The sequence below is a fragment of the Sorex fumeus genome, unplaced genomic scaffold, assembly GCF_029834395.1.
Source record: "Sorex fumeus unplaced genomic scaffold, SorFum_2.1 ptg000002l, whole genome shotgun sequence".
Classification (NCBI taxonomy): Eukaryota; Metazoa; Chordata; class Mammalia; order Eulipotyphla; family Soricidae; genus Sorex; species Sorex fumeus.
This window is the reverse complement of record NW_026606059.1, coordinates 10,703,780-10,721,860: the sequence shown is the minus strand read 5'-3', so window position 1 is coordinate 10,721,860 and position 18,081 is coordinate 10,703,780. Positions and strand designations below refer to the sequence as shown.

General features: G+C 39.7%; 1 protein-coding gene across 1 annotated transcript in view; it reads left to right on the top strand.

The window, feature by feature from the left end:
- Nucleotides 1-16,241, top strand: part of NECAB1 (N-terminal EF-hand calcium binding protein 1) — a 202,104-nt gene extending 185,863 nt beyond the window's left edge. Inside the window, exons 10-13 of the mRNA XM_056137282.1 lie at nt 4,545-4,657; nt 11,564-11,641; nt 12,354-12,445; nt 16,173-16,241. Of these exons, the coding sequence (XP_055993257.1) occupies nt 4,545-4,657; nt 11,564-11,641; nt 12,354-12,445; nt 16,173-16,201 (312 nt within the window). The 3' untranslated portion in view covers nt 16,202-16,241. The remainder of the gene's footprint in view (nt 1-4,544; nt 4,658-11,563; nt 11,642-12,353; nt 12,446-16,172) is intronic.
- The last annotated feature ends 1,840 nt before the right edge of the window (nt 16,242-18,081 follow it).

The following is an 18,081-nucleotide window of genomic DNA, read 5'->3' as shown; positions in this document are numbered from 1 at the left end:
TTGAAAATTGATTCATATCCACAACTTAGAACTTGACAGCCACACTAAAATGTCAGTATGATTTTTAAGGGCAGTTTTCCCAACCTGAGAACTCATCCTGCATCTCCCAGTGAACTGATTCACTCAAATCCTTTCTCCCTGGTGCCTCATCGCCCCTGTGGTACTTCTCAAACAACTCAAGAAAAGATTATTATATTCAAAATACTTCCCATATACTAAAGGATTTTGATAATATTTTAAATAAGTTTTGATCATATTCTCATATTTTTTCAAAAACACTAACTTCTCTTGAGTCATTACCATTTTATATGCTGAAATAGTTTATTACATCAATTAATACAAGTAGCGTTCTGCCTTTCTAAACTCTTCAAATGATTATTTGTAGAGAACTTAATTATTCCGTACACTTTTACACTTTTAAGGACCTATTGCCAGCAAATACATCAAAGATATAAAAATGTAAACTTACTTTGCAATAGCAATTAAGTAACTAAAAGCATAAAGTAGGCTATGATATTTCTGAAGACGTGTTAGTAATAGTTACAAATGAAGTAAACATAGTCAATAAGCATTAAACAAGTTAGTTATATTTAACATTTTTCTGATAAGAGACATAACAGGAAAAAAAGTAAAACAAAAAAATGATTCTGATAAAAGACATTTAACTCAAAGGAAGAAACTGTCCAAATAGAGGGAGTTAATCTAACACTCTCCCTTATATCTTTATTAAAAACTGAGTTAAAAACAGAATGCTGACTGAGTTCCAACCATTCCCATCATTGAATCTAAGGGGGCTTTTAGGTGAAGGACCCCATAGTACAATTACAGGCCATGGAAGGGTTCGATGTGCAGGACAGGAGAATGTTGAGTATCTCTGTGTGGAACCCAACAGTCTAGGATAATTGTCCAGCCTCAGGCGTCCAAGGTACTGGAAAAAACACAGTGGGGGTATTCTAAGGACCCAGGTTTTCCAGCGAAGGCCCTCTATCTCCACATTCACTAAATCGGGACGCAAGTGAGTGAGAACTAGACACTTGAGTCAGAGCTAATGGCAGGCGTTTTCTCTGTTGTCACTTGTGGTCTGCTGATGGCCACCATTTGTGAGGGTAGTCCACCCATCTCAGGCCCAATTTCAGAGCAAGTCCATGACTGAAGGACCCTTGCTCAGTCATGCTCACATACTAAGCCTTGCTCAGCCTGTCCGGGGCTACTAGTAAGAAGGCGACACCTTCCAAGACCTATTCAGCAAGCAGGAGGCTCAAGTGTACTGTGCAGACATTCATCTCCCAAGTTTGCCTTATAGGTAACTTATCCACACACAGACCTGTGCCAACACAGACTCTCACAACAAAGAGCCTCCAACTGCCACTCACACACACCTTTCACATTCAAGAGCTAAGGCACCCAGGGATAATTGTGATCTGAAGACCAGTCCCTGGGACTGGAGGGATAGCACAGCAGGGAGGGTGTTTGCCTTGCATGTGGCTGACCCAGGTTCGATCCCCAGCATCCATATGGTCCCCCAGCACTGCCAGGAGTAATTCCTAAGTGAAGAGCCAGGAGTAACCCCTAAGCATAGCTGGATGTGACCCAAAAAGAAAAAAGAGAGACCAGTTCCTGATGTATACATGACCATAATTCCTAGTCATTGCTCAGGTCAAAAGACTGGATTCCTATCTTCTGCCAGGTATGGGCAACTCTGGGTCAGGCCCAGAGCTGTTACATCTCAATATTGCAGCAATTCCAAGAATTGTCGTAGGCACTGACTTGGTTTTGCAAGTGTGGGTCTCTGATTGTCATTTAGGTCAGTGTATACTTGGCTTTTTACCCCTGAGTCATGTAGAGTAATGAAGACACAGAGGAATCACCTCATCAGTGGATGAGAACAGCAAGATACGTGACATTTGAAACAGCAGTAAATACAGAACAAACAAAATAAAGAAACCAAGAGCTCCTAAAGGCAGCAAAGGAAAAGCGAAACCAAGCAAGAAAAGGAACCCCAGAGATTCCCAAGGCATTTCTCAAGTGAAACTGTACATGCCAGAAAGGAATCATTAGCTATCCAAAACACAGATACAAAGTGAAAGTGGAGGAGCTGGAGCGATAGCATAGCAGGTAGAGCGTTTGCCTTGCACGCAGCCGACCCGGGTTTGATTCCCAGCATCCCATATGGTTCCCTGAGCACAGCCAGGAGTAATTCCTGAGTACAGAGCCAGGAGTAACAGAGTAGCCCCTGTGCATCGCCGGGTGTGACCCAGAGAAAAGAAAAAAAAAAGTAAAAGTGGAGAAACTGAAGGAATTCCAAAAATAAGACAATATAAAAGCACAAAAATCTTAAATGGAAAAATAACAATAAATGCCCTAATGTCAGTGATCTCACTGAATATCAGTGGAATGAACTCCCCAAACAGAAGAACAGAGTGGCTGAAAGGGTCAGGAAACAATGCGACCTTCTGTTGCTTATAAACTTGAATTCACAGAACTGGAGCTATAGCACAGCGGTAGGGCGTTTGCCTTGCACGCAGCCAACATGGCTGATCCGAGTTTGATTCCTCCGCCCCTCTCAGAGAGCCTGGCAAGCTACCGAGAGTATCTTGCCCGCACGGCAGAGCCTGGCAAGCTACCCGTGATGTATTTGATATACCAAACACAGTAACAGCAAGTCTCATGATGGAGACATTACTGGGCCCGCTCGAGCAAATCGATGATCAACGGGAGGGTCTTTACTTACTTTACTTAATCTTGGAATAAACAGGTCACCTTAAAAAACAGGGATAGTGCGAATGGCAGGGACTATATGGGTGGCCAAGTCTAAACTATTTACTATCAAACACTTTGCTGACCCTGCTCTAATAGGGTTTGTTTGCATGACAGTCTTGGAGAGCCAAGAGAAAACGAAGAAACCCCTAAGGCCTCTGCAGTCCTAAGCTTCCCAGGGGCTGATTCAAACACTTGCCCCTGTCCATCAAAGCAAGTTAGAAGGCCAGCTCAGATTCAGAGAGACAAACACAGAAATCATATCTTGGTGGAAAGGACTGAAAATGTATCTCCAAAGGCTGAGCTCAGAGAAATGAAGCAGTGAAGGATTTCGGTCATTTTGCAATCAACCCCACTCGTTCTTGTTGCCTTCAGCCTGAGAGCATTGTGGTGGTGGTGCCTATGTTTATCTCCCTTGGAAGGGCCATGAGAATCAAATCATCGAAGGCATTGTTGCAATCACTTTATTACAATTACAGCCGAGAAATCCCTGTAGATTTCTTTCGAAAGGACATGTCCGGAATAATTTTGGCAGTGATTAGCATATTTAGTTGTTGATATTAACACTGGCTCCTGAGAGAGTCATATAGGAAACTCATTATAGAGCCTTACAAGAGAGAGTTACTGACTTCTGTCGACTGATACTTGATCCTGAAAGAAAATAAAAAGACCTCGGTTGACATTACTGATCCCATTAAAGTGATTAGGCTATAGAAACAAATAATCCTAAAACACAAAAGGTTTTTATACAATGGAAGTTTATATACAGTGATTTGGCGACACTGACAAAGAAATCAAAAGGTCAAAACTAAAATAACAAAACAGGTAAGTCATGGTATGTCATGTATGACATATGACTAGTCAATGACACTGTGTTGCATACATGAAAGTTGCCAAGAGAATCAATTTTTAAAAATTTAATTACCATGAAAAGTGGTTTATATAAAGTGAATTTAGAATTGCAATATTTGCATTATGCAGATATTAAATTGTTATATTGTGAGTCTGATTTTACTAACAGTTGACATGGCTGAATTTGGCGTAGTTATGTCAATCATGTCTGTTTTTAAAATACTGTTTTAAACTAAAAGTGGTATTGAGACAGGAGGAGAAAACTCATTCTGAAAAGTCATAAAATGGGAAAAACAGAATTCCATTTTTCATTGAAGTAAAGGATTCAGTATGAGGGGGGGTGCTTATTTGCCATGTAAGGAATTTTTGTAATTAACACTGGACTTCCATTGTGGAAGGAAATTTACTGTCTGCTATACTTTGGAGAATTTCTTCTTGGTCCATTTTTTTCTGTGAACACAACAGCAACAGTTCATTGGAGAGTTTTCATCAATATTCATAGTCTGCTTCCTGTCAACTAGTATTTTTGTTTGTCTCATCTTTTTAAATTTAACTTTTACTTAGACACTATGATTTGCAAGGTTGCTTGTAAATAGGAGCTTGAAGCATACAGTGTCATGACCCCATCCCTCCCAGTTAAGGCTAAAACAGTCTCATTTTGTTTTTGGCTGGGGGCTGCACCCTGTGTGTTCAGGGGGATGTTGCTCAGGGCGGTCAGTCCCCTCAGTGTTCAGGGGGAACATGCCTCATGGTGCATGGGATCAACACCTCGGCACTGGCCTGCAAAGCATCAGCTGCAGCCCTTTAAGCTGTTTTGCCAACCTGGTCCTGTTTTTAGCTGTTTTTAGTTACTTTGGGGGGAGAGGTGGGACGAGCGGTAGCTTGGCGTGAACGAAGCAGCAGACAACACAGTAACCTGCGCCCTGTCCTGACAGCACATCATGCTCGTGCAGCGTCAGATGTCCGTGATAGAAGAGGACTTGGAAGAATTCCAGCTTGCTCTCAAACACTACGTGGAGAGCGCGTCCTCGCAGCGGGGCTGCCTTCGGTAAGTGCACGCGGAGGAGGCATCTGCGCCGGGTGTTGCAACCTCCAGGGGATGCATTTGGTGGCGTTTAACCGAGACTTTTCCTTTAGTCCTTGTTCTCTGTGTATACGTGATCATTTGGGACTCGGGGGAGAAATCAAATGAAGAGAACCATTTGAACGAGAGTGGGGTTTCAAACAGACAGAACTCCACCCTTTGCATCCAGGCAAAAATCTACATTCTAATTTCCTGATGTCTCTGGTCGCCAAGGTCCCAATTCCGGTGCATTTTGCTCTGATTATTCCCTTGGCCGTCGCTGCTCTTGCCTTAATAATTGCTCCAGTCGCTCAGAAATTGCACCAACGCTGAAGTCCTTTTGCAGACCTTTGTTATTAAACTGTCCGTGGCCATCCCAGTTCAGCCTTGACTAGTAGCACGGGCTCCTAAGATAGGCGAATTATTTCTCCTCTTCCTTTTCCGCACCCCGAATGGCCAAATACTGGCACAATTACTTCCCAGAAACAATTACTGCAAAACTGATCATAGAATCCCTTTAAAACTTTCATAATTTTCTGAGTATCTTATTAAATTCATTTATCCTGAATTTCTACCAACTGATCCCAAGATCCCAGCCTAGCACCATTTCCCTATCTCTTCAGAGTGAGGTGCAGTTCCAGCTGCCAGTGCTTTCCCTGATTGTTGCATTTCCCTCTCTCATCAGTGAAGTGCAGTTCCAGCTGCCCAGCACCTTCCCTGCTTGTTGCATTAACCCTCTCTCATCAGAGTGAGGTGCAGGGTCCAAATGCCCAGAACCTTCCCTGCTCATCGACAGGCTCTGCAACTACCCTGGGACTCTCCTCCCCAGGAAGTGGGTCTGGCTGCAGATTTCCGCTACCCTAGGCTCTGCCTCACCCCAAACTCACCTGCTCTGCACAACTGCCCCAGCCAAGTTTGCCCCTCCTGAGTTTCTTTACACTTCCTCTGTGTTCTTTAAATCTTACGTTGGGGGAAGTGTTTTAGCCATGCGTGCTTGCACATAACCTCCTTTATAGGGGTGTGCTTCAGTGTTTTGAGAAATTTCTACTCTGCTCCTATGGCTGCAGATGAAGCATTTTTATAATTTTATGACTTTTAGTGTGTGATTTATTGACAGAACTGACTCGGTGCTGTTTATGTTCAACAACTGAGCATCTCCTTTATAAAGGAACACGGGAAATGCTGTTTTCCTTGTTTTTTTATCCTGCTTGATAGCAGGCTTAGGAGGACACAAATCAAAACCACATTTCAATCTTTTTACTTTAAGGACTTATGAGTGACTTTGTTGTGGTGAGAGCTTATGTAGTTTTCAAAATCCTTCTTATAGGTCCAGAGAGCTAGTACGAAGGTAGGACACTTGCCTCGTATCCAGTGACCAGGGTTCAATACCCGGTACCCCATATGGTCACCCGGGCCCTCCAGGAGTGACCCCTTAGTGCAGAACCATGAGTAAGACCTGAGCACCACCAGGTGTGGTCCAAAAACAGAAACAGACAAACAAAAAAATCCTGCTTATTTTTTAAAGTAAAACTGAGCATCTGGAAAAAGCAAAGATGTTGTATTTTCCAAGTGAAATATATTTTATTTTTAAATAGATTTTAAAATATATATTTAGTGCAGTATACAAATATACCTTCATGAACGCTTACTGGTGGTAAAGTGATATCCACAGGGGAAACGGCAGAAAGCAGAGCTCAGTTTTGGCTAGTGAGAACGCGAGATCTGGCTTGGTATTTCGCAACTTTGAGGAATCCTTTCTTAAGGATTCTTCACTCACTTCCAATGCTAACTTTTCCAGTGTTAACTGGAGTATTCAAACGGAATCTGCATCAGAAAAATCACCGCCATGATAGAATACGTGGCATACACATGCCAATGTGGCTGTCTAAATGTGACTCTCTCAGTTCCTCATATATTTTATATTTTCACATTTTTAAAGATTTTGAAGTACCGCTCTAGTGTATGCTAGGAAAATGATCTGAAGATACTGAATCAGCCTCAGGGTAAGGGGTAATAGGCCACAGGAGAGTAAGAGAGTAGATTTGTGATGCTCGCTGCACTGTTCTCTTAATAACCGTGAAAAACTATTCCCTTGGCTCCAGAGGGAAGCAGACTAAAGGAGTGTGTCTTTTTCATGTGAGAACAATTAAAGACCTCACCCTCTCCTTTTGTTTTGTAAGACTTGTTTCTTAAGGATTCTTTACTCACTTTGGATGGCTAACTTTTCCAGTGTTACTGGAATATTCAAAGGGAGATTTTTTTTTTTTTTCAGAAAATCACCATGATAGAATATGTGGAAAATACACATTATGCCTCTGTGGGTGTCTCAGTTCCTCAAATCCAATTTCCTATCAGTGAACGGTTGATCCAGTGGCCCTCATAAACCAGGATTTATACCCCAGTGCAGTCACAGTGACTGCCTCATGCTGGGCTAAGAGCTCCGAGTTCTCAGCATGGTCGTTTTTATTTTCCCTGTCGTGCTTGGTTCTGCTTCCCAATGATTATACAGAAAATGCTGTTGTCAATTAAAATAGAACTTAAGAATTTACTTAACTGATCATTTTGTAACAACTGTCTTTTTGGATCTTTACTGCAAATAATCTGAGGTATAATACTACATGTCACTTAAAATGGACTCAATGCATTAAACAACTTGCCCAAATTTATCTGACTCCAAAAACTCATGCTCAGTTTTTTTTTACCATTGTTTTGTCATTCTTGAATTTGTTCATTAGACTTTCTCTGGTTCAATAAACCAGGATATGTAAGGTTTCTCCTTTTCAGATGACAGATAAAGCTTACTTGCTAGAATCCAGACCAGTGAGCTAGAGAGATTATGTTCTCTCTGTATTTAACCAGGTGACATGGAGATCTGGGGACTATGGATACTTTTAAAATCCGTTTTTAAAATCAGTTGTTGTTGGAAAACCCAAGATGATGATTATGTGACACATATATAATATGAACCCCCCTCTCTGTAGAGTTTAATGCTCTTTTCACTTATTTGGTAGTAATGAAGGCTCATTATCCTATGTTTGACATTGACAGGTATCCAACGCAGTGTCCTATGTGTTGGAATTACAATTAACTCCAAAGAAATAAGACTTTCTGCTTTTAGAGACCCCAGGATTCATTTGGGAAAATAGGAGACTACAAGAAAGATAGAGCATAGAACAAGTCGATCTTGTCCTAAAGTCTTATAGCTATTATGTAGAATGGAATTTCTGAAAACACCGTCTTCAATTTCTAGAAATTATGTGTGTTCTGAACGCCATGTCAAAGGCCCAAGGAACATAGAGACTAATAAGAAATCAACCCTGAGACCGTGACTTTAATAGTCCTGTGGGGCATACTGAACTACACAGCACTTATCAGCATTTATATCAATAAAATGTGGTCAAAACTCAGTGTGGAGAATTGGGGGAGGGAGGTGCACTCCTCTTTCTGTGCATTGTCTGGCAGCTGGACTCTGGGAGGTAAGAGAAAACAGAGAGAAGGGAGGGACCATTCTGAGAGAAGCCTTAAGGAATGACCTCTAACCCCAATTGTTCCTGCATCATCGTTTTCCACCAGAAACCACTGATGTTCCCCAGCAGTTGACAATATTTGGGGTCTGGGATGAAGCCCCTTCTGCCTGCCTGCAGGTGTGGGGAGTTCAGCTTTGTTTTAACCAGGGCCTAAGAGCCACAGGATGTACTAAAGCCAACAGTTCACTAGGGTGTCTCATTCTCCTAAATTTTCAAATAACTAAAATCCCAAAGTCCTTGGTAACAACTGATTTTCTCTGTAAATTCTTCCATGTTTCAGCCATTATTGCCTGAGTGATAGGAATCTCTTCAAGTGCTTTTGCCTTGTGTGTGTGGGTGTGTGTATGTGTGTGTGTGTGTGTGTGTGTGTGTGTGTGTGTGCGTGCGTGCATGGAGTGGCTGTATAGGCACGTGCTTGTTTGTGTTTTTGGTGTGTTTGTGTGTTTCTGGTGTGTTTGTGTGTTTCTGGTGTATGTGTGTGTTTTTGGTGTGTGTATGTGTGTTTGGTATGTGTGTGTTTGGAGTGTGTGTGTGTGTGTGTGTGTGTGTGTTTCACCCTTGCCCAGAAGCATCTAGTCTGTGGAACAATTTTGGTTGGCATCTTCATTTATTTTTCCTTTGGACTTGTGGAATTTTTAGAGGTGTCTTTGTATTTATCACCCATTCTAAATTAAGGTTTTGTCCCTTCCTCTTTTTATTTTGATTTGGCTCTTCAGTGTTTTTCCTAAACTCTCTCTACAAGTGTTTTTTATTCCCTGCTTTCTTCAGCTATGCCAACTGGTTCTTGGCCAGATGGTTTATAGACAGGAAGAAAACGGGGAAGAAATAATACCACCCTCTTGTGTAAAGACGCAAAGACTTCCCAGAAACTCTTGCTTCCTGACCCATTTCCTCAGCATCTCCTTGATCCCGCTTAGGTCACAGTCATTCCTGACTCCAGGGGAGTTTAGGAAACAAATTCAAAGCAGAAATAAGTGGTATTGTCATGATATCTCAGACCAGTGACCCCTGAGCACAGAGCCAGGAGTAAGCGCTAAACACTCCGTGTATAGCTCAAAAATGTAGAAAAACAAATGCATCCCTGAAAGTAAGTCAGTTTTAAACTTCTCTGTTACGCTGCGGCCAGAGCAAAAGTACAGCAGGTGAGGCACTTGCCTTGTACACATCCGACCTGCTTCAATACTGACACCTCATATGGTCCCTACAAGCCTGCAGAGCCAGGATTAAGTCCCCAGCAGACGCCAGGTGTGGCTCAAACAACAAAAGCTTCTCAATTTCATTGTTGTGTTTGGAAGCCCTTTGAGACTATGATGGAACACACACATTAATTTACAGTTTATTTCAGAGATTTCAATCAATTTTCCCCCAAAACCCATCTCTAATCCTCCTACTAGGATCAAAAAATGGAGTTCACATTCTATTTGATTCTTTTATAAGCCTTTACCGTAGGCTAATGCTAAAGTAATATTTACACATTCTACCTTAATAAGTCAAAAAAGAAAAGCAACTCTTGAAAAACACTATTTAAAAGCACTGCTAAAGGAAAAGGTATTAAAATTTCTGTGTGTACTTACCACCACCTACTGGCCACAAATCAGTAAAACCTAATTCTAAACATTTAGCTTAACTATTAGTCGGGCATGTTCTTTATTCTCTATTTAATCAACTCTGTTGCTTTGCTAGCAGGTTATTTTGATTTCTAATCTAAAACTTTCATGAAACACAAGATTTAGTAAGATGGACCTGTGGAATGAAATTTTAGGGACATCTCTGTATTTCCCTCCTATTCTAAACTGAGGTTCTGTCCCTTCGTTTTACCTGGATTTGGCTCTTCATTCTTTCCCTAAATTCTCTCCGAGATTTTCATTTTATTTTTATTGCTGTGTGATTACGCTGCAGAGGAGATCTCACATTGCTAGCGGGGCATTTCCACAATCAGCTTCTCTAGGGTATTCTGTGGACTCCGTCCAAGGATCCATACTGCCCTAGAGTTAAATTCAGTCTGCATCTCAACTGGTCAGGAATTTCCCTTTCCTTCTTCTCCCAAAACTTGGTACAGGTCTGTAAGAGCTCTTGAGCTAGTCAGAGAGCTGGAAGGAACACATGTGTCTTCTGTAAAATAGAAAAATCATTTGGGGCGGGGAAAAAAAGCCTTTAAATCTCAGTAATTCAATTTTAAAAATATTTAAAAAAAAAAGCACCAGGGTCTGAAAGATTGTACAAATTCTGGTGACAATTTTGCCTGCCTTGCATGCTGTCAACACAGGATCAAGGCCTGGCATCCCATAGGGTCCCTGAAGCACACCTAGAGTGAGTCCTGAGTGCAGAGCCAGGAGTAAGCCCTGAGTACTGCTGGGTGTGGCCAAAAAACAATAAAAAAACAAACCAAACAAACAAAAAAAAACCCTTACAATTATGGTTAGAACCGTGGACTCTAAAAATTATAGTCTAGGGGCTGGAGCGATAGCACAGTGGGTAGGGCGTTTGCCTTACACGCGGCCTACCCGGGTTCGATTCCCAGCATCCCATATGGTTTCCTGAGCATCGCCAGGGATAATTCCTGAGTGCAGAGCCAGGAGTAACCCATGTGCATCACCGAGTGTGACCCAAAAAGCCAAAAAAAAAAAAATTAGTCTAGACAAAGAGAACATTCAGACATGGAGTGGCTGTGTAGGCAAGTGCGTGCCTGTCTGTGTGTGTGTGTGTGTGTGTGTGTGTGTGTGTGTTTTCATGGAGTGGCTATGTAGGCACGTGCTTGTTTGTGTTTCTGGTGTGTTTGTGTGTTTCTGGTGTATGCGTGTGTTTTTGTTGTGTGTGTGTTTGGGGTGTGTGTGTGAGTCTTATTACATGCATGTAATAAGACTAAGACGCTGGGAAGTGGCAAACAGCGGGTCAGCTGGATAGCAGCACTGTGGTCCAGGTGACTTAAATGACCTACAGTCAGACTACAAACAAGAGCTGGAAACGGGGGACAGACCAAGAATTTTGCAAGACTTTCGCTAAGGAAGGTGATAGGACAGGTTCAAATAGCTCCATTTGAGAATATCCACTTGTATTTTCTGAACCTGACAGAACAGAACAGTTCATCTTTCTGAACGAAGAAGCGTGAAATTTTACAGAAGTTACATTAATGATGTCTATTAATATAATGCGACAACCTTCTTAATGAAAATTAAGCAGAAAATTAACAATTTGTTCTGTCAAGCAAACTTATTAAACAGTTCTTGACACATCTTCAGTTTTGATGCAGGGCATGTAAGTATTTTGTATAATGGGCAAGTTTCAATGCCGCATACAGAGATGATTAGAAAAACAATACGTAGCTTCACTCCCTGACGACTCCTTGCTTGTTTTGCCTTCTCAGTATTTCCACACAGAAGCTTTCGAATGAATCGCGCTACATGATTTATGAGTTCTGGGAGAATAGCAGTGTATGGAATAGGTAAGTTATGACTTTGTCAAGGAGGTGGCAGTTTTAGAACTTCCATTAAGTGTCCAGGAATTGTTTTCCTTAAAAAAATAAATTTTGTTATTATTGTTTATTAAATAAATCTTGATAATATGAGTTGAAGCTTATTTTAATTGGCATAATTAGTTCTCTAATCAACTTCTTTTTAGCAATAGAGATGCAAGAATGCCTGGATACTTAATAGATACATATTTCAGCTCGTTTCATTTCTGAAGCTCTTTTAAGGCAGTCTGTGCTATAATACATAATAAAAGCAATAGAATTTCGGGCACAAAATAATGTTTTAAAGACAATTTATTTAACTTACTGTGCCCAGAGCCTGTATTTTTAAGATTTCTTTTATTTCTAAAAGATACAAGCTTCACAGTTTCTTAGCTGCACTATTTTGTAAACATCTTGCCAAGAGTTTTCCTTCTATAAAAACGTTTTGCTACAATTAAAGTCTATCTTTTTCAAACGATCTGCAGGTAGCATTTTAAGAAATATGTTTTTAAAATTCTGGTGACAATTGTTACTCCCAAAAATTACTCCAAAGTGCTTTTTTAAGGCTAAGTAACTATAAAATGAATCTTTGTTCAGACATTTTAGTCATCCAAAGCCTTGTCTTTACTGATTTATTCTCTACCACACTCTACCTGGGAAGAAATTTAAAATGTTCTACTTTAACCTGTAATTATTTGTACAGCCACCTTCAGACAAATTATAGCAAGACATTCCAAAGAAGTAACGTGGATTTCTTGGAAACTCCAGAACTCATATCTACTATGCTGGTTCCTGGTAATTATCCTGGGTTCACAATGCTTCTGTGCTTTTGTAATGTTTTGTGCTTTGCTTTTCTTTTTTATTTTTCTAGAGCATTACAAAGACATTCAGGGTTGAATTTCAGCCATACAGTATTCCAACACCCATCCCTCCACCAGTGTACGATTCCCAGCACCAGTGTCCCCAGGTTCCCTCCCATCACCCCCCACTCCTACCCCTTATTTTGTGCTTTTAAAGGATAATGTTTCCCCCTGCCCCATGCATAAACTTTATCAGTGGTGTTCCATTATCTCTTTAAATATTAAAAATTGAGTAGAGATCTGTGTATGTATTCTAGTGCATTTATTTCTTAGTTGGCTCCATTTGTATCACTGGCTATATTAAATCATTAATTATTTGCTGGTCAATTTTAAAAAGTTTAACTACCTTACCATTTTAATTTAGTGATCTGGGCTGGAGCGATAGCACAGCAGTAGGGCGTTCGCCTTACAAGCGGCCAACATGGCCGACCCGAGTTCGATTCCTCCGCCCCTCTCGGAGAGCCCGGCAAGCTACCGAGAGTATTCGATATGCCAGACACAGTAACAACAAAGTCTCCAATGGAGACGTTACTGGGCCCGCTCGAGCAAATCGACGATCAACGGGAGGGCCTTTACCTTTACCTTTACCTATGATACTTAAAGTGACCTATACAGATTGGACATAATAATAATGCTAGAAATATTTATAATAACTTTAAGTATTACTTGTAATTGGAACAATGGAAAGAAAAAACAAATTAAATTATTTTAGAAATCTGGCCTAGCAAATGCTTATTAAAACTAACTGAAAACCAAAATTCTACTCATTCAACTGATTAATTATAATGAGTTACTGCATATTCATATATGCCAGAAATTAGAGTGCTCAGCTTATTTGCAAGCACTGATTGAACTTAAATTCTGAGCACTATATCAGAAGAAATAAAACAATGTAAAAGGCAGTTCCTACCCAGAAAATGTTCTGTCCAGTTGGAAAGACTTTGAAGAAGAAAGTCAAGGTCAGAGCATAACATAATAGTTATTATGGATCAAAATGTACAGTTGGGTTAAAAGAAGTAATTCTTGGGGCTGGAGAGCTAGTACAGTGTGTAAGGCACTTGCATGCTGCTAACCCAGGTTCAATTCCTAGCATCACTTAGGACCCCCTGAGCCCCACCAGAAGTGATCCTTGAGCACAGTCAGGAGTAAGCCCTATGCACAGGTGGGCATGGCCCCAAAACAAACAAAGAAGTTAAAAGAACTGATATTTTAAACCAGATTTAAGATTATTTTTGAGCTGTAGTTTGAAATATGGGATTTGGACAATTGTGAACACTTTCATAGAGGCAAACTGTAGACATGACAAGCAAAAGACCTGTTACATGTGCTTGGCTAACTGATGCTATCAGGGGTGCTGAAGGCAGAGGCTTATGCAAGCAGAAGGGAGGGAAGAAATGTCTGTCATAATGAGGAATTTGAACGTTTCTTTCTTTAGTTAGGGGCCACCCCCAAATCTGCTCAGGCTTACTCCTGGCTCTGTGCTCAGGGATCACTCCTGGCAGTCTTGGGGGGACCAAACGGGGCACTGAGGATTGAACCCAGGTCCACGTGGAAGGCAAGAGCTTTACCCACTGCACTAAACTATTTTCTTAAAATAATACAGAGACATTAAAGAGTCCCAAGACAGTCAGTGAATGTTCTAATCAGTATTAAGTGAAGTTGGAGGAGAAAAGTCAGGGGTATGGAGAGGACTTGGGCAGAGTAATAATCTAGTGAAGGTGAGGGCCAGGCAGCATCTGCAGCAGGAACTAACCAGAGTTCCAGGAATTAACCATATCTAGATGTTAGCAGAGCCTATGGTTAGTGAGGATACAGCAGCACAGCGGCAAACTTTATTGAAGTATTACTTAAAATACTTAGAATTCAGTAAAACTTAGAATTTATATCCCTGATTTACAAAAATGTTCTCTCCCTACTTTTCCGGTCTAAGATTCATATTTTGGTTTTAGTCTGCTTATAACATGAAATAATAATTTAAAAAATTAAGTTCAAAAGTTTTAATTTTACTCAAAATCCAATCTCACTGATAAAATATATAAAAATGAAGAACAGGGCAGCATTTAAAAGGCACTAAATTTAAAAATCACTTTGTGTTAAGTGAAAAACTGGTTTCTGTTTTCATGGATAAACTTTTGTTGAAACATTATTTTAAAAGACATATAGTGAATTCAGACTCAAAGAATGAAGTGACCCAGTTCTATTTGCACTCAAAGTTTTATATTAAAAAATGTTTCAAGAAAGCATAGCAAACACATATGTTTACAGCAATCTGGCCACATAATTCATCACTGGTAGAACAATAAAGTCATATATCCTCATTATTATGTGCAAAGTGTTCAGTGATATCAATATTGACTTAGATGCAAACTTAGCAAATTAATAAGAACTAATTATCTTCAATCCGATAAAAAGTAAATGAAAAAATATCAGCTAGTCTCATCAAAATATTTAAGAGAAAGAAAGGTAGCAGCAGAATTAAAATTTCCACCATCCATAAATAATTATGTACTAAAAACACAAATCTTAAACCTTTCCTATCGTCCATTTCTCAAAGACCAATCATATTTATCACAGTTATATATTTGGGACACTTGTATTCACTGGAAAAGTTTTTCTAATTTTACAATATAAACATGCCAAACAATATTATTTTGAACAAATCCATTTGCTTATAGCCACCGACTCAGAGATCTATACATTTTACAGGTATTTCCAAATTTCTGCCAGTTCTAAGTAGATCGAAAGCATAACCTGATTTTATTTTCAAGATATTTATCATCTCGGGCTGACAGCTCCATGGGATGAGTGCACGCTATGCATGCAGGAGGCCTGGGTTTGATCCCCAGCACCACGCGATCCCTCGAGCTGCACTTGAAACAACTCCTGATCCCCCAAGCACCAGCAAGTGTGGCTGCAAAAATAAAACACTTAAAAGTGAGGGGCCAGAGCGACAGTGAAAGCGGGTAGGGCACTTGCCTTGCACACAGCTAACCCAAGTTCAATCCCCGGCATTCTGTAGGGTCCCCCGAGCACCACCAGGAGCAATTCCTGAGTGCAGAGCCAGGAGTAACCCCTGAGCATCGCTGGGTGTGACCCCGAAAAAAACAAAACGAAACAAAAATTTAAAGTGATATTTATAATCTTTTTACCAAACTTACACATACTTGTGGGCTGGAGCAATAGCACAGCGAGTAGGACATTTGCCTTGCACGTGGCCGACCCGGGTTCGATTCCTCCGTCCCTCTTAGAGAGCCCAGCAAGCTACAGAGAGCATCCCGCCCACACGGCAGAGCCTGGCAAGCTACCCTGGCGTATTCAATATGCCAAACACAGTAATAAGTCTCACAATGGAGACGTTACTGGTGCCCGCTCGAGCAAATTGATGAGCAACGGGAGGACAGTGCTACACATATATATGAACATGTATAATTTATATGTACATATAATTTAACAAAGGAGGTTAGACTAGCATGACATGCCAAAAGGTTAATCTGCACAGGAAGAGGTCAATACTATTTCAAATAGAAATAGACGAGGAAGATAACTGGGCAGGCTAAAGGTGAGAGAAATCTTTTAAGAATGGTTTGGGGCCTTGCACATATTTGTCTGCCTAACAAGCTATCGTCACAGATTTTTAAAAAAATGTTTTTTTCTCTTTTCAGCCTCATGGTGGATCTTAAACAACAATTAGATGCTCCTACACATTTCCCTGATGGTTTTAAGTGCAAGACGCTTATCTAAAGTGTGAACAGTCTCTGTAGTTATTAGTATACCCTGTACTTTTGTTTAATATACTTGAAGGTGTGCATTCTTCTAAAATGTCTTCAATAACTTTATTCTTGAAGTGTGAATTTTAGCTCAGTTTTCAAAGTTCACTAGTCTCAATATTTGCTAATGTTTTGTTGCATTGTAACCTGAAACCATGTAATGACAAAAATCCTAAAATGTGAGAAAAGTTTACACATAACAGATCAAAATTGTGAAAGATAAATTCTGTTGAAGAAAAATTAGGTAAAATCAGCAAATGCTACTTCGTAGAACAGCTTGTGTAGACTTGTCATAAAGGTTAAATCAGTGTATTGTGATTTTCAAAGTAATTTTCTGTGAGTGAAGTTTATTCCTATATCATGCCTATTTCCTTCAATTCCAACTCATTACCGTAAGACCACTTACTTTGTATCTCTTAAAAAGTTAGTACATAAGCATAAAGCAATCTTGGTTATGATCTATGGAATCAATCAGGTTACAAACTGGTATTGTACAAGTGAACAACTAATTCTGAGGCAATCAGTTTTCAAATAGTAATGTGTACAGATAATTCTATCACAGTTTCTTCTGTACACATGTAAAACCATCAAAAAAGAAGAGAATTTTAACTTTGAAATTTGAATCTGATTCGACTTCCATGGCAGGTGACTTAGGTCTGTAATCAAGAGGCCTATTTTTAAGATAAACAAGCATTTACATTTAAGTAAGGATTTCAGGTATTGTTAAAACAAAGCTTCAACATAAACGAACAAAGAAGCACAAACATTTTAGTAATAAGGCAGTAAGGAAAATACGAGAGAGAAGACATTCTGTTTTTCCATTTCAACTTTAGAATGACTATGTACTAGAGCGTAATTATGTACCTTATATACTCTCCATACTACATGCTTATAAATTAAATACTTTCATTAAAATGTTTGATAATAAATGCTGCTAATGAAATGCATGTAGAAAATTGTTAGCATGTTGTTCTCTAGTATGAATTTCATTAAAACTATGGGTCTCCCAGGAAAAAGCTACAAGTTAAATTTTCCGGTGTGGGGGAGTTTCTTGTTTTATTTTCACTATGGAAAACTTAGGAAAAAAAAGTAAAATTGAAAACTTGTGTTTATTTTGGGGCTACAGCCAATGCTATTACTCCTGGCTCTGACTTCAAGAATTACTCCTGGTAGTGCTTTGGAGGACCAAATGGGAGGCCAAAGTCAAATCCAGGTCAGTCATATGCAAGGCAAACGCCCTACCCACTGTACTGTCTCTCTGGTCCAAACACATTTCTTTTTTAAATAATAATTTGACTCAAAATGTTTTCTTGAATTTCTGAAACATTAATCACTGCCATTGTATACCCTCAGTTCTTAAGTGAGCCAAATAAAATTATGATTCCCCCACCTCTAGCGTCTACTAGACATAGGGAGTAAATTTTTAAATAAAATATACACAATATATGCATTTATGTGCATATATACACATGTCTATCTTGCCTTTGGTCATTTCTAAGGATGACAAATACTACAAAACAGCACCTGGCTAAACTCTTTAATTTATATACAAAGAACAACATTGATGGAGATGTACAATGATTATTCAGATAAGTTATACATTTGTACAAAGTCAAATAGATAAAACAGTCTTTGTCGTCTTACTCTGATTATATACAGTAAGAGAGGATCAAAATGCTTTGAAATCGAGGAAAATTTTGAGATACAAGCTCTTCTTGAAAATGTTGGTTATAAATGGTTTCAAAATACAAATAATAGCCAACCAAAACATTGTTCTAGTTAGTTCACTTCAATCTCAGAAAAC